At 34.2% G+C, this 20,659-nt stretch overlaps 2 protein-coding genes and 1 non-coding gene across 4 annotated transcripts; all 3 read left to right on the top strand.

Annotated features, from left to right (window-relative positions):
• The first annotated feature begins 335 nt into the window (after positions 1–335).
• On the top strand, positions 336–2,601 carry LOC112006666 (protein LEAD-SENSITIVE 1). Its single transcript, XR_010626788.1, has 2 exons — positions 336–714; positions 1,737–2,601. It is a non-coding gene; the product is annotated as a protein LEAD-SENSITIVE 1 (transcript).
• Positions 2,602–10,027: 7,426 nt separating this feature from the next.
• On the top strand, positions 10,028–10,623 carry LOC112032209 (uncharacterized). The gene is made up of 2 exons (XM_024064971.1): positions 10,028–10,251; positions 10,338–10,623. The coding sequence occupies exons 1-2, from the start codon at positions 10,028–10,030 to the stop codon at positions 10,621–10,623; spliced, it is 510 nt and encodes a 169-aa protein (XP_023920739.1).
• An 8,214-nt stretch (positions 10,624–18,837) lies between these two features.
• On the top strand, positions 18,838–20,176 carry LOC136065144 (uncharacterized). 2 transcript variants are annotated; one of them, XM_065767914.1, is made up of 4 exons: positions 18,838–19,034; positions 19,123–19,649; positions 19,776–19,848; positions 19,939–20,176. In XM_065767914.1, the coding sequence occupies exons 1-4, from the start codon at positions 18,906–18,908 to the stop codon at positions 20,119–20,121; spliced, it is 912 nt and encodes a 303-aa protein (XP_065623986.1). In that variant the 5' UTR covers positions 18,838–18,905; the 3' UTR covers positions 20,122–20,176. The 2 variants fall into 2 exon arrangements, with proteins under 2 accessions (XP_065623986.1, XP_065623985.1); XM_065767913.1 differs by having other exon boundaries at positions 19,123–19,848.
• The last annotated feature ends 483 nt before the right edge of the window (positions 20,177–20,659 follow it).

Below are 20,659 nucleotides of genomic sequence, written 5' to 3'. Positions count from 1 at the left end.
AGGAAACCTTTGGTATGTGACTGGATTTAATGTCTTCTCTCTTTCATATTGCACTTTTGATCTCTTTCTCTCTCTTCCCTTTCCCATGTGATTATATGTTCCTTTGAGTTATATTATTTTATCCTCACATATTTTTATGTTATTTTAATGTGTTCTATATATTATTTTAATAAGTTTTATAAAAGAATAGAAGATGTGATCTAGGATGTACGGTAAAATACCATCTTAAAATAGATAAAAGTAACTTTTTAACATGCTAAATCTTAAATTTTTTAGAAGAGTTGATGTTAGTAGTCTTAGGTATAATCAAATAGTAAACCTAAACTAATAAATTTTAAATTTGTTGAAGCATTAGATTTTAATTTTCACTTAAAATTTAAGGGGTGGAAATCAAATTTTAAAAACAAAAAATTTATTTAAAAAAAAAAAAAAATGAGGAAGTGAAGGAAAGGAAACCCTTGGGAGAAGTGATTGCATTGTACAAGCAAGAATACTTTTTGATTCTCAGCGGGGAGTGGGAATAGTGGGAATCTTTTTCTTTATTGTTTTCATCGATCATACTAACAAAATTGATACAGAGAGTTGCAGAAGGCAGCAGAGCAGAGAGAAAGATCAAAGCAATGGGAGTGTTGACGAACAAGATCGAGAGGGAGGATCTGAAACCTGGGGATCATATCTACTCCTATAGACTCGCCTATACCTACTCCCACCACGGTGCCCTTTCCATTTCTTCCTCTTTTCCTTTCTGACTATAATCATTATTTTTATTTTTTTTTGTATTTTGGGGTTGATTAGTATCTAAGTAATTACTCCTGCATTTGCTTTACTCATTCATAATAGTATCTGTTTTTCTCATATTTCTCGTTTATTTTGTGTGCGTGTGGAGTGTTGACAATGACATTATTCGGATGGATTTCAAGTTTCGTTACAACTTACAACCCTCATAACAAATTAAAATTTAGGAGGAAATTTTACTATTTTGTGGAACCTGCCTCTCCACTGTTTCAGGAAAGAACACAATACCAATCCCCCAAAAAAAAAAAAAAAAAAATTGTTTATATGGCTCCATTAAATTAGGTGCGGATTTTTTTTTAAATTTAATTATTTTATTTTATTTTTAATGACAAATTTAAGTGTTAAAATTTAAAATTTTGTTGTTTTTTCAAAATATGATTTGATTGCAAGATGTGATATAATTGAAATCGCCCGATTTCAATGCAAAATTTAAAGAAAGGCTATTCTTCCAAATAATTTTATTACAATACTATTTTTAATAATTAATAATTACTTAATGTTATTTTCCAGCAAAAACCCAATTAGGTGCTATTTTCAAGTGTCCTGTCTTTTCACTTGGAAATGCTTTTGTGTATCTTGAAATATATATATATATATATATAGTCTTATAATGGTATTAAGGCTCTTGGAATTGGCCCTCAAATTAACATTTTAGTAGGATTATAGTTGAACTGTTGGGTTGATTACAATGCTGAAATCCTATTCATTGCTCAATTACCTTTATCAAGTTATACCAGTAGGGCAGTAATTTGAAAAACAGAAGGGTTATACACTTATTCTAGCAGTTAAAAGGTTCTTTGCATTTGATTGAATGAACGCAATCGTCTTTTCTTGGAAATTGTTTTTACAGCCAGAGTTGATTTCTAGTTTGCTTGATGTATGTATGTTACAATTTTAGTTATTTCTAGTAAAAACAGTTAGATTCTACTTTGTAACAACAGGGATATATGTCGATGCGGGAAATGTTATCCACTTTACTCGGGAGAAGGCCAGGAAACTGGTACAGGAACTGTGTTAGACCGCTTCATTGGGAGCTCATTACCTCAACAACGTCCTTTGGACGATCCATGCTCAATATGTGATGATCAATCAAGGGTGATGGGGTCATCTCTTCTTGTATAGATTGTTTTCTTTCAGGTGGAGATCTCTACCTCTATGAGTATGATGTCACACGAAAATTCTTTCTTGCCCAACCTCGTGGAGGTACCTGCACTCTTGCTTCATCCGAGTCACCCGAACAAGTTATTCATCGTGCTTTTATTTCCTCCGGAAAGGCTTTGGTGTCTATGATGTTATCAGGAACAACTGTGAAGACTTTGCATTATGCTGCAAAACAGGCTTGCGAGTAATTCCTACCGTTGGCCAGAGTGGGCAGGCATCATCCTTTCAAGCTGCTGCTAGTGCTGGTGGTGTTATCCTTTCTGCTACTGTTAGCATGGCCCGTTCTTCAATACTTGGTGTTGCTGGCCTGGCGGCAAGTTGTGGCACATACTGTGTCAAACGTTATATTAATGATATTGGAGTACGCCGAGATGTCATGAATGTTGTTTTAGAGGAGGAAACATGATTTTTTTCGCCACCAGCAGTGGAACACTAGCTGCATTAAGCGGAAACACAAGATACATTCTCCAGAGTATAATCTTTTGGCATGCTCAAGAGTTATATGCGACTTGCAAGAATTTGATTATTATGGTGGCAATTGATGACAGTTTGTCATGCAATGAGCACAACCAAAATTATTTCAGAATTTGTTATGTGTGTGTTTTAAGATATCGATTTTATTTTTGAATTTTGATTATTTTTGAATTTTGAATTTGAATTTAGTTTTTTTATGATGATGATTCCTTGGGATGTAAATATGCCTTAAAATAATCCTTGAAATTTATTAGAAGGATGAAATGGTTCAGTGGAGCATTTGATTTTTATTTTTTTTTTTTTTTTTTTACTAGAGATGTTTTGCTAATAAGCTTAGTAGTGATTCAAACTTGCAAGCACCCTCAGGTGGTGAAGTCTAAGATTGGTAAGCTTAGGTGGTCAAGCCTAGACTATGTTGTTTCTCTTTTTATTTTCCCTTATTTTTATTTTCTAACCCTCACAATTGCTATTACTCGAACTCAACATTCAATTAATCCCAACAACTAGACATGGAAAAATGGGTTGGGACCAAATAATGGATAACCCAATATAAACATAATCTCTTTTTAATTTGAAATAAAAATGAGTTGACTCGTGATACAACTCATTTTGAAAAGACAAAAAAAATTAATACATGGTGGGTTTACATGTTTGTTTTAAGCTTTACAATGTACAACTCAAACTCAATTGACAAACAAATTGAAAGAAGAATGATTGGGGCATTATTCTCACTTGAATAAGGCAATAAGTAAAGATTTTTAGATATTAAATGATAAAATATATGCTAAGATAATCTAGTTGCAGTAAAGTCAAAAACATATATTTGAAATTACAAACATGTATGAGAAGCATTGCTAAGTGTGAAAAGAGTGAAGCAGATTATAAATTTCTCGCTTTGTTTTCAAGATTGTAAATTTCTTATATGTTTTTTATCTTTGTCAAATTAGCTATCTAACGGGGCATTTGTAATTTCTTGTATGTTTTTTTTTCTTTGTCAAATAATTTGTTGCGTGACTTACCACATGGCAAACACAATAATTTTTTTTTTTTTTTTGAAAAAATACATATCAACCTAAACCCGAACCCAACCCACCCATTTTGCCATGTCTGCCAAAAACTCACCAAAGCAACCTCCCTACCTCCTTATTACAAACTCATAACCCACAATCACCCTATCTAACCCAATTTACTCAAATTAACCAAGTCCATACCAAACTTGTAACCCATTAGGCTCTATAAACCTCATTCTCTGAAACCTATATCAAACTTGGCCCATATGGCCAGACTCATGACAATCTCCTAACCAACAGCCCCAACTACCACCGCAAGTAACCACAAACCACTCATCTTTTCCCAATTAACCCACCCCGAAAAATAGCAACTCACATTGTAGCTGCCATTTGACATTGAACTCCACATCCTAAACTCAATCAATAGGGTCCTAACCAGTGACAAGCTAGGCTTGATACTATTGAGGCATTGACCGACCTTGAATAACTGACGACTTAAGCTACAATAGCACCCTTGCGAGCCCTTGCACACCGGTGGAGCTAGAAAATTTTCTTTTAGAGGAGTGTGGTTGATCTTAATTTTATTAATATGTATATGTCTATTATGAATAAATTATTTTATGTTTAAAAAGAATAAATATCACAAAATTATAACATAACTATTCTCAACATAAAGCGTATTTTAAACCTAATACTATTGAATTGCTTTGTTAAAATGTTTAAGATATATTTATAATTATTCTTAGAAAATCTTCTTTGTATAATATTTAAAAGGTTATAATAAATTTAAAAATATATATACGTACATTCTTCCAACTTTTACTATTTTCTAATCATGCTTCTTGTGTTTTAATATTATTCTAATAGGAATTATTTGATTTAGAATTGTTTTAATCATTGTCTCGAAATATTATCATTAGGATTCACAATACTTAATTATAAAGCAAAGTATGTAATGTCATTGGCGGAGCCAAGGGGCAAGAGGGACAGTTGCCCCCCTGACTTCTCTGAAAAAAAAAAAGCATTTCTATTATGTTTATTATGCACCATGAACCCGTACTATCAGTCTATCATATGCTTTGTACATGGAAAAGAAACAAAAGGACGAGTCCCACTTACCATTTTAAACCGACCAATCACTGACCACAACGTATAGAAAACCAAAAAGTATATTTATTTGAGTTGAGAGATGTTTTATGTACATGACAGATTATTACAACATTTTCGTAACAATAGAGACTTCAGTCTCCTATTGGTTAAAATAAAATTAAATAAACTAACAAAATAGTAGAATAGGACCTCTCACAATCTAAAGATAATAATTTTATTAAAATATTGTGATATTTTATTCTGTCTCTAAATTTTTTCTCTAAAAAGTAACAAACTAGTTTACTACTGAAATAACAAGAAAAAGACTCCAAGAAATACCAATCTCTCAAAAAAAAAAAAAATTAAAACCTAACTCTATCTCAATTTTCACTTTCCGCCACTATTCAGCATTGACTATACTATTTTGAGTTCTTCTCCCTTTTCCTTTTTCTCACAGCAATCTATCCCACATTTTATAGAAAACTAGTTAGGGCAGCACGTGCACGGCAAGCATTTAGCACTTGCACGGCAAGCAAATGCTTGCCATGAAAAAGAAGAAGTAGTGATAAATGTCAATTTTACATTTTATTTATATCACAAAACAAAAATATAAATCATTTGATTTTTAAAGTACATAGAGATTACATTAATTAAAAGAGATATTAATTTTAATAAATTTGATTATTATGTTATAAAAAGTCAATCTCATTCATATAAGAATTTGGATCTTACACAAAATTAGGGTAGCTATTTAAAATATAAATATCTATTTTACTATAATAGTTTTTTAGTATCTATTTGCTAAAGGTAATATATCCATTTACTAAAAACTTCTAAGAATGATAACGAATATTATTATCTTCCAACAATAAGCAATTGAGTTTTGCTAAGGGAGAAAAATAAAAAGATAACAAAAGACATGTGTCATTGAATTTTCCATTAGGTAAATTTTCAAAAATTTAAACCTTAAAAATCAATGTTCTTTAGATAATAAATAAAACATCTTATACCATCTTTCCAACTTTCCCAGAATTACTACCATCTAAAATTTAGAATACGTGAAGAAAATTTTTGGGATGTTAAAATTTAGTGGGAGTATTTTAGACATTACATAATAAAATATTTTAAGAATTATAAACTTTCACTAGGGTTTAACTGAGAGAATAACAATATGACATATTTTCTATTTTCCAAAATATTAAGGGAAAAATTGCTTGATATTAAAGTTCAATGAGAAATTGTAAACTACCCCAAACATAAAGGATGAAAAATGTTTTTATCCTAAGTTTTTGTTTTTGTGTGTAAAACTGTGTTTTTACTTAAAATGGTGCATAAAAAAATTCAAAAAGTCAACCCAAGAAAACTGTATGTGAAACAGTGAGTTTTGGCTCAACAAAATTGACTAAACCAACAAAAAATTTCTAAAAACATAACAAAATGGCACAACATTTTCATAATACCTTTACAATTTTATTATATATATATTTTTTTTTACTTGTAAAGAATTGGCACCTCAACAATTTTGAAAATATTGTGATGAGAATAAGATGTCTTAACATTTTCACAATACTTTTATTTTTAGTTGTGGTTTGTTCCAGTATTATATTTTATTATTTTATTTTTACCTATAAGGAACTATCACCTCAACAATTGTGAAAATATTGTGCCAATTTGTCGTGTTAATATTTTATTTACTGTGAAACGGTGCGAATTGGACAAACTAAAAATAATGTCGCAAACCTACTGTAGCTTTACCACATTCACCAAAAAAAAAAAAACCACCAGGGAAATAGTGCAAGTTGAACAATTAAAGTAAAGATACTGTAGCGAAACTACTATACCTTTTTGCATTCACTCTTTTTATATATAGATATAAGGAACTAATACTTCAACAATTGTGAAAATATTGTGACAATTTTTTGTATCATAATAACAACTCCTAAACCAAAATACACATATAATATATATATACTAAAAAAGAGAAACAAAAACACAAACGTGTAGCTCAAACCAAGCTGGTGTACTAATAAAAAAAAATATAAAGAAATATGCCAGCTCATTGAAGTGGTGTGTTTTTCCATTGACCAAACTAAAGCTTCTATAGAAAGTACTAAACGGAGCATTTTTTTTAGTAGCTAGTGTCCAAAAACTTAACTAAACCAAAAATGACTGTAGATAGAGCCATTGGCTCTTTTTATATACTAGTGTGGGTTGCACGTGCAAGGCATGTGCTGCCCTTTTAGTGAGAAAATTAATATAGATTCTTTTTTTTGAAGAAATATGAAATCATGTATTTAAATTTAAAATACCAATTTGAATATCTATTTACTATGACAATTTCTTAGAACCTATTTACTAAATGTAATATCTACTCACCAAAAATGCTATAAAGAATGATAATGAATGTCATCATTTTTTCACAATATTTAAATTTTCGCAATGAATGATAATATATACTACAATTTTTTTGAAGATTTTTATCAAAGTAAATACTTGTAACCATCTACAATGAAGATTTGTTATTCATACTTCATTCTTTATAATCTTATTTTATGAGTCTAACTACGATGTTTCGCTTACTTATTTTTAATGAACACCCTTTTAAGTAGAAAAAAAAAATTAGAAAAGAACAAAATAACAAAAGACATCCGTCATCAAAGTTTCTATTAGATAAAATTATAAGTCTAGAAGACTTAAACCTAATAAATTAGTATTCTTTAGGTAACAAATAGAACACCATATATCATCACTCTAACTTTCCAAGTATGACTACCAGTCTACCACATAATATTCAAAATATACAAAGAATTTTTTTGGACATTAAAATTTAGTAGAAGTATTTTAGACATTGCACAATAGAATATTTTAGGAATTATAAGATTTCGTTAGAGCTTAACTAAGAGAGTAGCAATAGGAGTATATGCTCATTTACAAAATATAAAGAAGAAATTATTCAACTTTAGTTTAGGGGATGAAACTACCTCAAACATAAAGAGGAAAGTGCTATTCGTCAATTGTGTGTGTGTGTGGTGTGTTGTGTTTTTTTAATAACTTGAAACAATGGTTAAAAAAAAAATCAACCTAAAAAATATACATAAAACAATGAATTTTGGTTCAACAAATTGACTAAACTAAAAAAGAAGTCTAGGAACGCAACAAAATGTCACAATATTTTTAATACCTTTATTTCTAGCTAGGTGGTTCTGGTCTGATATTTTATTATTTTATTTTAGAGTAATGCTACATTAACAACATTTCATAATAAATTCTAGTGGTAAATTGTTACTATTTTAAATTTGGCTAACCGCTTTAAATCGTGTATTTTTTTAAAAATAAACAAATAAAAAGCCAATTGAAGAAAATTGTGCCTAAAAAAATGAATTTTTGCTCACCAAATTTGACTAAACAAAAAAAAGAAGTCTAGGAACACAACAAAATGTCACACAAAAAAGAATCCTAAGAACACAACAAAATGTCACAACATTTTCGCAATATTTTTTTTTATTTCCAACTATGGTAAGTCTCAGTTTGATATTATTATTTTATTTTTATGTCCATAGCATTTTCACAGCAAATTTTCGGTGAAAAATTATTAATGGTTTTAAAATTATGCATTAAAAAAAAAATGACAACACAAGAAAATTGTGTGAAACCGTGATATTTAGCTCACCCAATTTGACTATATTAAAAAAGAAGTCTAAGAATACAACAAAATATTATAACATTTTCACAATACCTTCATTTTTAGGATTCGAATAAATATTTTTATTTTATTTTATTTGAGAGAAATGCTACATCCATAACATGTTTAGAACAAATTCTAAATGACAAGTTGTTATTGGTTTTAAACTGAGCCCACAATTGATATCACTTTTTTATCCATCAAAAATACCTTACCACATAAAATTTGTTATGAAATTATTTTGAAAATGTTGTGGACATAATATTACTCCTTAAACTTTAAAATCAAGCAATTTTTCCCTTAATATTTTGGAAAATAGCAACTATGTTATATTGTTATTCTATCAATTAAATCCTAATGAAAGCTTATGATTTTTAAAATATTTATTTTGTAATGTCTAAAATACCCCCTCTAAATTTTAACATCTCAAAAATTTTCTTCACGTATTTTGAGTTTTAGAAGGTAGTAATTCTCAGTTTCTTATTTTATTATTTTATTTTGACCTTTAAAAAATTGACACCTCAATCATTGTGAAAATATTGTAAGAATGTGTTGTGTTGGTGTAACTGTATATGCACATATAAATATTTAAAAGAAAAGACAAAAAAAGCACAAGCAAAACCAGTGTATTGTGGGAAAAAAAAATTAATAGTGCAAATGGTCAAATAATTGTGAAAATATTGTAAGAATTTGTTGAGTCAGTGTAACTGTATATGCACATATAAATAATAAATATTTAAAGGAAAAGACAAAGAATCACAAACAACACTGGTGAAAAAAAAAAAAAGCCTGATGAACAATGTGCACGGGTTGAACAAACCAAAGCACTGTACACAATCACTGTTTGCACATTGGCGCTTTTTATATATACTAGTAAGGGTTGCACCGTGTTGCTCCTTGAGTGAAAAATTTTAGATAATTTTTTTTTTGAAGTAGTATCAAATCATGTATTTAAATTTAGAATAGTTATTTAATATCTGGCTATCTATTTAGTATGATAATTTCTTAGAACCTATTTACTAAAGATAGTATCTACTCACAAAAAAATTCTACTAAGAATGATAACAAATGTCATCATCTTCCAACAATAAACAACTAGGTTTTGATAAAACATTGTCACAATATTTAAATTTTCACAATAAATGATGACATATGCTACAATTGAAACTTTTCATCAAATTAAATACCTACAACCATTTGTAATGAATATTTTGTTATTCATACTTCCTTCTTTATCATTTAATTTTATGAGCCTAATTACAATGCTTAGCTTACTTAATTTTTAGTGAACACCTTTTTAAGAAAGAAAAGAAAAGAAAAACAAAATAACAAAAGACACGTGTCATTGGCTCAAGAACCAAAATGTCGCCTGTACAATTGGCGCCGTGTGTGGGGAAGACTTGAGTTTCAACGAGATCAACGTCTAGCTATGGTAAGTTCGGGCTCCAACTAGGAGGAGTCTGTTGGCTCTCAACGTCAGGACCAATTTCTCAATTTTGAACAAAGGAGGGATCGCGAGGTTAGTGTGCACACCATGCAAACTAGCAGGAGCCAGTCTCGAAGTAGAAGTCACATCTCTCATGAGGAGAATACCAAAAGCCTGCAGTTGGAGATCGACTGTTTGCGGAGGAGGTTATGCCGCGAATGACGAAGAAAGACTCCTTTAAGCTCTAACCCTTCTTCTGATGACAATGGGGATGGCAGCTATAGGCCTAGGTCAAGGACCCCTCCCAGTGAGTCTTTTTCATATGATGAGGATCGCCATTATGAGTGTAGAAATAAGAGCCCGTCTCGCAAAGGTCTGGGAAACGACACTATGAGTAGAGCGTTGAACCAGATCTCCAAATCACCTTTTACATGCAGAATTGAAGGAGGAAAACTTCCTCGGCGGTTTGCTCAGCCAACATTCACCATGTGCAATGGTCGAACAGATCTGGTGGAGTATGTGAGCCACTTCAACCAGAGAATGGCTGTTCACTCCAAAAATGAGGCATTGATGTGCAAGGTGTTTCCATCTAGTTTGGGGCCTGTGGCAATGAGGTGGTTTGACGGCCTGAGGGAAGACTTTATCAACTCCTTTAAGGAGCTTACTCGGGTGTTTGGGCTCGTTTTGTTACTTGCAACAGGGTTCCTTGGCCTTTGGACTCCTTATTGTTCATGACCATGGAGGAAGGGGAGACCTTGAAAACATACTTTGATAGGTACTGGAAGATGTTCAATGAGATTGATGGGAATTTCGACAACGTGGCCATAAGGACTTTTAAAGTTGGCCTATTCGCCAAGCATGATTTGAGAAAATCTCTGACAAGGAAACCTGCTGGGAGCGTGCGTCAGCACATGGATAGTATCGACGAGTACAAACGGATCGAGGATCAACAGCAACGAAAGGGAAAGGCTAAGGTGATCCCCTAGGAGCGGAGGGAATTCACGTCGGATAGGTACAATCGCAGTTAACCTCAGAGAGATTTTGCCGGGCACCCTGGCTCAGTTGCCACCCAGATGGTTAGTACCATATTCCAAGAACCTGTGCATCAGGTTTTGGAAAAAATTAAGAACGAGCCATATTTTAAGTGGCCAACTAAGAAGGGAGGAGACCCCATGAAGCACCAGAGTCTTCATTGCCAGTACCATCAGGAATGAGGGCACACTACCAAGGGTTGCAGGACTTTGTGAAGCCATCTGGAGTAATTGGTTAAGGCGGGAAAGTTAAAGCAATTCCTATACCAACCCAATGGATAGGGTGGTTAGGTAGGGTCAAGGGCTTAGAAAGATGCTTCTACAAGACCACCTCTAGGTACAATCAGTATCATTCTTGCTACTCTGGGAAGGACTGGTGCTCAGCCATCCAGGGTGATGTCTATAGCTCGACCATCTATAGAGGGCTTGCCCCCTAATCCAAAGCTGAATAGAATGGAAGTCCTGCCGACTTTGAGCTTTTCGGATGAGGATAAGGTTGGAACCTTATAGTCACATAATGATGCCCTAGTGGTCACCCTTAGAATAGGTAGGTATGATGTGAAGAGAGTGTTGGTAGATCAAGGCAGTGGCGTAGAAATCATGTACCCTGACCTATTTAGGGGGCTGAAGCTGAGATTGGAGGACCTGACCTGCTATGATTCCCCACTAATAGGGTTTGACGAGAAGGTTGTCTTTTCGAAAGGCCAGATCCGACTACCCGTTCAGACTGAGACAGAGGTAATGGAGGTGAACTTCATCGTGGTAGACGCCTACTCCCCCTACACTGCTATTGCAGCAAGGCCTTGGCTTCACGCCATGGGAGCCATACCTTCCACCCTGCACCTGAAGGTAAAGTATCCATCTGGGGATCAGGTTGAAGCGTTGGTGGGGAGCCAATCTATGGCCAGGCAGTGCATGGTGACCGCAATTAGACATCAAACTGGAGGTGAGTCCTTGGCCTCTGCTGGGTGGGACTTATAGCAATCATAGGTGCTGGTGTTGTCCACGGAGGTAAAGGTAGAAAGGGTAAAGTGCGAGCAGTTGGAAAGAGTTGTTAATGGCAATGATGAAGAGAAGTTCTTTCAAGTCGGAGTTCAACTGCCCCCTAAGGAGAGGCAAGAGCTGATAGATTTTCTTAGAAAAAATATTGACATGTTTGCGTGGAGTGCCTACAAAGCCCCTGAGGTGGATCCAAATTTTATTTGCCATCGATTAAACGTCAATCCATCTGACATCCTTAAGAAGCAACCACCTCGGTGCTCATCTAGGGAACATTTTGACGCTGTCAAGGGGGAAATGCTCAAGCTCAAGCAGGTTGAGGCTATAAATGAGGTATTTTACCTTAGTGGCTAGCCAATACAATGGTGGTGAAAAAGAAAACTGGGAAGTGGCGAGTGTGTGTAGAATTTATAGATTTAAATAAAGTTTGCCCAAAGGACCTTTTCTCCCTACCTCGGATGGGTCAATTAGTGGACGCAACTGTAGGCTATCATTGGATGAGCTTTTTGGATGCCTTTCAGGGCTATCATAAGATACTGTTAGCTTTGGATGATCAGGAAAAGACTGCTTTTCTTACACCCACTAGGAATTACCACTACAAAGTAATGTCATTTGGATTGAAAAATTCAGGGTCTACCTACCAAAGGATGATGACCAGGATGTTTGAGACTCAGTTAGGCAAAAATATTGAGGTGTATATAGATGATACGGTGGTAAAGAGTAAAGCAGAGTCTGAGCATATAGGTGACCTCGGGAATATTTTTAAGATACTAAGGAAACACAAATTGCGCCTTAATGCCGCTAAGTGTTCTTTTGGCGTAGGCTCTGGCAAGTTTCTGGGTTATATGGTTACCCATTGCGGAATTGAAGTTGACCCTAATAAGATTAGAGCAATTAACAACCTGCGGCCTCCTCGGAAACCCAAAAAGGTCCAAAAGTTGACAGGAATGACTGTCGCTTTGAACCAATTCATTTCTTGGTCAGCAAACAAGTGTAGGCCCTTCTTCTCGTTGTTGCATAAGTAGAAGTGATTTGAATGGACAGAGGAATGTTCCTCAACCTTCTAGCGATTGAAGGAATATCTTTCTTAGCCACCAATTATGTCCAAGCCCGAGGAGGAGGAGGTTATATTTGCTTATATTGTTGTGGCCTCACACACTGTGAGTTTGGTACTGATACGAGTTGATAATGAGGTGCAAAGACCAGTTTATTACATGAGCAAATCACTACATGAGGTAGAGGTTCGCTATTTACCATTGGAGAAGGCCATCTTGGCAGTAGTACATGCTACACGATAGCTCCCGCATTACTTCCAGGCTTACACTGTTGTGGTTCTAACCTAACTCCCTCTTCAATTGCTGCTTCGAAAAGCTGATTACACAGGGAGGATTGCAAAATGGGGAGCGATCCTATGAGCTTTCGATATCAAGTATATGTCTCACACTTCTATAAAGGGACAGGTCCTTGCAAATTTGGTGGCTAAGTTTGCTGAACCTTCCTTAGAAGAAAATGGTGAAAGGCCAAACATGGATGAAAAATCAGTTGGGATGATCTTCTTACAAGAACCTTTATCTTGGAAGGTGTATGTCGATGGCATAGCAAATTAAAGGAGATCAAGAGTTGGGCTAGTTGTAGTATCTCTTGAAAAAATCATCATTGAGAAATCCTTGAGGTTGGACTTCTCGGCCACGAACAATGAGGCTGAGTACGAGGCTCTATTGGTGGGAATGACTATGGTTCAGAAAATGGGAGGAAGAATGGTGGAGATATTTTCAGTTTCAAGGTTGGTTGTAGGCCAAGTAAAGGGAGAACTGGAAGCCAGGGACATGAGAATGCAGGACTATTTGAGTCAAGTTAAGCACTTGCAATCAGGGTTTGAATCTTTCACCTTACAATAAATCCCAAGGAGCAGAAACACGCATGTTGACTCTCTTACCACTCTTGAAACCTCCTCAGCACAGAGTTTACCTCAAGTTATCCTGGTTGAAGATTTGTGCAGGCCTACCAAGATGAGAGAGCAGAAGGTCCTTATTCACCAAATCAGGGCAGGGCCTAGTTGGATGGATCCTATTGTGATATTTCTTAAGGATGACATTTTGCTCGTGGAAAAGGGGGAGGCTAATAAAATGCGAAGAAAAGCTCCTCGGTTCTAGTTGTTCAAGGATCAAAAGTTATACAAGCGCTCTTTTTCTAGGGCCGTATTTGTTATGCGTCCATCCTGAGGCAGTGGACCCACTCTTAAAGAAGCTACACGAAGGGATTTGTGGAAGTCATATAAGGGGAAGATCACTGTCTCACAGAGCCCACACTCAAGGGTACTGGTGGCCAACTATGTAAAAGGAGGCACAAGAATACATGAAGAAGTGTGACCAATGTCAAAGATATGCCCCAAATATTCATCAACCAGGGGGTGTCCTCAACCCTTTGTCTAGCCCTTGGCCTTTTGCTCAGTGGGGCTTGACATTGTCGGGCATTTTCCTAAAGCAGCAGGAAATAAGAGGTGGATGTTGGTCGGCACTGATTACTTCACCAAATGGGTTGAAGCTGAGCCCCTGTTAAATATCAGGGATGTGGACGCCAAAAGGTTTGTGTGGAAAAATGTTGTCACTCGATTTGGGATCCCTCATACCCTCATCTCGAACAATGGTCTTCATTTTGATAGCAAAGCCTTCAGGAGGTACTGTTGTGAATTGGGCATTAAGAATAGGTACTCCACCTTAGCTTATCCACAGGGGAATGGACAGGCTAAGACTGTCAATAAGGTCATAGTGAGTGGACTCAAGAAGAGGTTGGATGATGCAAAGGATAGATGGGTGGAAGAGCTGCCACACATTCTTTGGACATATCGGACTACCCTTCGTAGGTCAATAGGAAAGACACCCTTTTCAATGACCTATGGAGCTGAGGCCGTGATTCCTCTGGAGACTGGATTCCCAACACTGCGGACAAGCTCGTTCACCCCAAACAGCAATGACAACCTATTGGAGAAGAGTTTGGATTTGATTGAAGAGTAGAGAGAAAATGCCATGGTTCAGTTAACATACTATCAATAGAAGCTCAAGCAAGGGTATGACTCAAGTGTGAGATTGAGGTCGTTAGCACCAGGGGACTTAGTATTAAGAAAGGTTGTAGGTACTACAAAAAACCCAGCATGGGAAAAATTAGAATCCAATTGGGAAGGGTCATACCGTATTACCTTGGTAGTTGGTATAGTTGCGTATTTCTTGGAAGACTTAGATGAAATGTTATACCATGTCCCTAGAATGTAAGTAACCTACGAAGGTACTATTATTAATGAAAGGCAGCTTTGCCATGTTCTTCTTTTTAGCATTATGTGTTATCTTTATTACTTGTGTGAATATTAAACAGAACCTTAGTCGTGTCGGGCTCCTCAGACTACATACCTTGGGTAAATTAATATTCTTGGTTATTTGTTTAAGTGATAAACAGAACCTTAGTTATGTCTGGTTCCTCATACCATATGCCTTGGGTAAATTAGCATTCTCCATTACTTGTTTAAATATTAAACAAAACCTTGGTCATGCCTGGCTCCTCAGATCACATACCTTGGGTAAATTAATATTCTGTGCTACTTATTTGAATATTAAACAGAACCTTGGTCATGCTTGGTTCCTTGGACCACATGCCTTGGGTAAATTAATATTCTTAGTTACTTGTTTGAATATTAAACAGAACATTGGTCATGCTTGATTCTTTGGACCACATACCTTGGGTAAATAAATATTTTTTTAGCAAGTATCAATGTGTTAAACAGAGTCTTAGTCATGCCTGTCCCTCGAACCCATGCCTTGGGTAAATTAACACCTTGCAATTTCACCAAGGATGGGACCTCGACATATTCATCATCTTGGGAACATGAGGACTCACTCTAGGCTTTGGTTAAAGGATCCTGAAGGTACATTCATAAAGTACTCTTAAAATGAGAGACCACAACATGCCTTTCTTTGCTAAGTGTTTTACTATACAGATTTCAATACCAACACTTAGTTATTTTTCGCACTATCTACGTGGGATTAATTTACTTGATTTAACATCTATTCATTACTGTTAGCTTTTTGTCAAGATATAGGTTTTCACCCTCAGAAGCTTCATTAATTTAATCTCTCAACAAAAGGCAAGACATTTACCATATCCAATAAGAGACAAACATTGCCAAAAAGAAAAAAGAAAAAAGAAAAAAAAAACAAAACAAAACAAAAGTTCATATGCTATAAAACAAAAGTCAACATATCTTCATTGATCAAAAGTGAGGGTACATCTTAACCCATGGCAAACTGCCATGACAAAAGGAAAGTACATAAGATATAAAAAAAAAAAAATGGTCCCATGTTAAGCCTTGGCAGGAGTAGGAGGGTCTTCTTTGCTGCCCTGAATCCTTCTACTTTGGGCTTAGGAACTGAAACGCCGCCTTACATTAGCTATGGTGGGCCTTGGTGTGATATTTTATTATTTTATATTAGAGTATGTTACATCATAACATTTTTACCATAAATCCTAGATGGTAATTGTTATTGATTTTTAATTGGGACAACCACTTTAAACTATGCATTAAAAAAAAATCAACAAAAGAATTAACAAAAAGAAGTTTTAGGAACACAACAAAATGTCACAATATTTTCACGCCTTGTTTTCAGTCGTGGTAAATTTCGGTTTGATATATTATTATTTATTTTTAGAAATGTTATCTCCATAATAATTTCATAACAATTCTAGATAGCAAGTTGTTACTGATTTTAAAATGGACCATGACTGATATCACTTTTTATCCATCAATAGTGGTTTACCACCTATGATTATTGTGAAATTAATGTGAAATGTTGTGACTTAGCAATTTTTTATTTGATCTATAAGAAATTGAGATCTCAACAATTGTGAAAATATTTTGATAACAACAAGTGTTACAACATTTTCACAAAACATTTAATTTTTAGTTGTGGTGATTACAGTCTCATATTTTATTATTTTATTTTGGCCTATAAAAATTGACACTTCAATAATTGTGTATTGTGAAATTTGTTGTGTTAATATAAAATTAATATAAATGCCAACTCATATAACTTTTTTTAAAGCAAAAACTGATGACAAAAAAAAAAAAAAAAAAAAAAAAAAGAAAGAAAGGCTAAGGAAGTGTATGAATATACAATTGAATAAATCAAAAATACTGTAGCTTCTATAGTAGCTTTTACACATTCGCACAATAAGTGTTGCAATATTTCTAAAAATATTTATTTTCAGTTATGATTAGTTACACTCTCATATTTATTATTTTATTTCGACTTATAAGAAATTGACACCTCAATAATTGTGAAATATTATGAAATTTGTGTTGTGTTAATATAATAATACATTTATTTTTAATTGTGGTTAGTTCTAGTATGATATTTTATTTTGACCTATAAGGAATTATATCTCAACAATGTGAAAATATTGTGATAATTATTGTGTTACACTAATGGTTTATATTTTTTTTTTAAAAAAGAGTTGACTGGGTGATATTACTAAAAAAAATAATGAAGGCTAGTAAACAATGCAAATTGAATCGACCAGAAAAAAAAATGTAGCTAACTATTATAGCTTTACGACGCATTCACACTTTTGTTATGAAAGTGTTGTGAAAAATGTTGTGGATGTAACACTTCTTTTTTCATAATAAATTTATTTTAGTTGTGCTTGATTCCAGTATGATATTTTATTTTGACCTATAAGAAAAAATTAACACCTCAACAATTGTGAAAATATTGTGACAATTTATTGTGCTAACTAAAAGAAAGAGGTAGCAAAACAGTGCAAACTCAATAAATCAAAATTGGATACTGTTTATTTTGCTGAAAACTGAAAACTGAAAACACTGTAGCAAAATAATTTTTAAATGTGTGAATAGTACTGTGAGATCCATTTTTATGAAAGTTTTGTTGAAAAAAGAGGTTTGTGGGTCCCGTAAACAATGCATGGGACGCACTGGAAGTGCATTGACTTTGCTAAAACGCGCTTCTAAAAAAAAAAAAAAAAAAAAACGCAAACGCAAACGCAGGATTAGGGCTGTAAATGAACCAAGCCGTTCATGAACAACTTGGGATTGCTCGATAAAAAGTTCGTTCATGTTCGTGTGTTTACAAATAAGTCAGCTTGAGCCTTAATTTTAAGCTTGTTTGATAAACAAGTTGAGCTCAAGCAAAAAAAATTGTTCATGAACAATAGGGTCGATACAAAACACGCCGAGCTTAACCTCGTTTATAGCTTGATATATGTTTACTAAATAAACTTATTATTATGACATTACACATATGTTTTGGAACGTTAATTTATAGCTTGTTTATTCATATATGTTTTGGAATGTTAATTTATTTAGATTTGTGAAGATTATAGTTGTACGAATGACAAATGTGGATGTAAAATTGTATTTTGAACAGTTACTCAATTATAGACAATAATGATGATGGATGGATTTAATTATGTAAAATGTAATCTGAACAAATTCTAATCACGGGTGTTAGAGCATGATAAAATGAGTATATTATGTATATTATATATATGTATGTATGTATATATGTATGTATGTATGTATGTATGTATATTTGTTTACTTGATTTTTGGTGATATAAGCATTTGATAATGCAATTTTTTTGGATCTCAAGCTAAAAAAACTTGACTTGAGCTTGATATAATTGTTCGAGCTTAGCTTGACTAATTAATCAAGCCAAGCCAAGCCAAACCAAGCCGAACTCAAACTTTTTGACATTCTCACAAGCTCAAGCTCAGCTCAAATATTGTTTTTAGGCTTGTCTCAAGCTCAAGCTAAGCTTGAGTATTAGATTTTTATTGACAAGTCAAGCTCAAACACACACTACTCCGGCAAAGTTTGACTTGTTTACAGCCCTACGCAGATAGTGCTGAATAATGCTTCTCGGCACTATCCAAACAGCTGAATAATGCTTCTCAGCACTATCCAAACGGCCACATAGAGATATAGAAAATAGATAGAAATAGAAATAGAGTAACAAGGAACGAATGAAGTGTAAAATGATTTGTGCAAAAAAATAATAATAATAATGTGAATTGATCCGGTTGAACCGAGTCCAGACCCAACCCACCCACCCACCCACCCACTTGCCATTTAAACAAAAGTTACTAAAAACCCTAGCTATATGTCCTAATTCAAAAACTTGGCTAGATAACAGGCGACAAACTAGCCGCCTATCTCTCATAAATCTGCCCCAATGAGTCAGCAACCTTATGCGTTTGATGGCTTGCATATCCATCGCCTAGTAAGAGATATACCGGAATTCAATGAAGGGCATCCTCTCCCTTTTCGAGACACTGACGACGGGGCAGGAGCTGAAGGATGGGTAAGTGTTTTAAGTTTATGTCTCTCTTTTAGCGTTTGTTTCCAACTTTCTTGTGAAGATCTGATAAGTAATTACATTTTATATACAGACATTTTTTGAATTCCGGGAAGAATTCCGGGAAAAGAACGAGTTCGATAAAAATTTGTGGTGGAAATTCAACAAAAATGGAGAAATTATCGGCTTTGAGTCAGAGGGTAGGAAGATGTTTTTAGGGATTGCCGAAATTGTCATTTCTTTTCATGAGAAGAAAATGTTTTCCGGTAATTTAGTTAGCAGAATACGTATTCTACCGGATTTGAATGTCACCCATAAATCCTCTCCTCAGATAGATGAACAAGCATTTGCAGATGGTGGTCAAAGAAGTGATATTCACCACTTTCGGTGGATGGTGGCAGCGATGGTTACAACAGCATTTCCAAATATTTACAGCACCCGTTGCAAAATGTCATCAAAATTTCTGCTTTTCTTTTCTGAAATTTTCACCGATCAAGAAGGTCTTAAATATTATTTTGTGAGCCAGTTGTACCATCCCATCTTTTTTAATTCTTCAGATAGATGCAATCTCATTCGCATGATGAGGGATCTGTATAATATAAATCCAGTCGCATTCAAAAGGTATTTTGAACTTGAATCTTACGGATTCAAAGATTGGTGGTTAAAAATAAGAAAAGGTTATAGACCTCGTGATGATGCTTTTCGTGGTGTTTTGAATTTCAATTTTAATACTCTGTATAACAACAGCAATGGCTTTGCTCTGCCACTGTACATCAGAAATCTTCACGAACATTTTTCCGAGAGAAAATATTTTTCCCAGGTATGTTTTTCTTTAGGCTTATTATGTTATATTTTTTTTTCAATTAGTATAATATGACAATGACAGGGGTTTTTTATTTTTATTTTTTAGAGTCACGAACATATTGATTCGGAGATCGATAATCTCTTTCCTGGGGTTGCCGCTGCAATCATTGACTCAACAATTCGTAATTTGCATGGTAATTGGGATTTGTTTAGATCCACCACCACCACCACTTTGCCATATCTTCAACGCACTTCACCATATGGGTGGTGTTTTCCATTTTACAGGTGAAGAAATTCTTCTATGTTTTGATAAATGCTATGAAATTTGCATCAATTTTTTGGTATATGTAGTACTATTTAAAGGGGTTTTTCTGTTTGAACTCTTCAAAATGCCCCTATAACGAAGGTTGTCAAAATCGCGATCCGGATCGTAAAATCGCACGATTTTACGATCCCACCTCACTAAAAAGATTAAAATCGTAGCAAGATCGTAAAAATGTTAGGATCGTAGGTAGGATCGTGTAGGATCGTAGGATCGTATGGGATCCTACCGATCCTACCATTTGGCTTTTTTATTTTTTATTTTTTATTTTTTTATATGGGATTCATTTGGGTCATTTGGGTAAGTCCAATAAGATAATCCACGGTCCACCTAAAGGTCCTAAACCCACAAGCCCAATGGGTTATCAGAACCCAATAATAAATTGAAGTCTCAAATTTACCCCTCTCTCAACATAAAATCTCAAAAAAAACTTTAGTATTAAGTTAAATGTTTTCAAAAACAAAACCTAAATATTTTAGAAACACTAAGCTCCAGCAAACCAGCA

This window comes from Quercus suber, unplaced genomic scaffold (assembly GCF_002906115.3).
Source record: "Quercus suber isolate HL8 unplaced genomic scaffold, Cork oak 2.0 scaffold_861, whole genome shotgun sequence".
Classification (NCBI taxonomy): domain Eukaryota; kingdom Viridiplantae; phylum Streptophyta; class Magnoliopsida; order Fagales; family Fagaceae; genus Quercus; species Quercus suber.
Note: the sequence above shows the minus strand (reverse complement) of the source record. Positions and strands in the feature narration are given on the sequence as shown.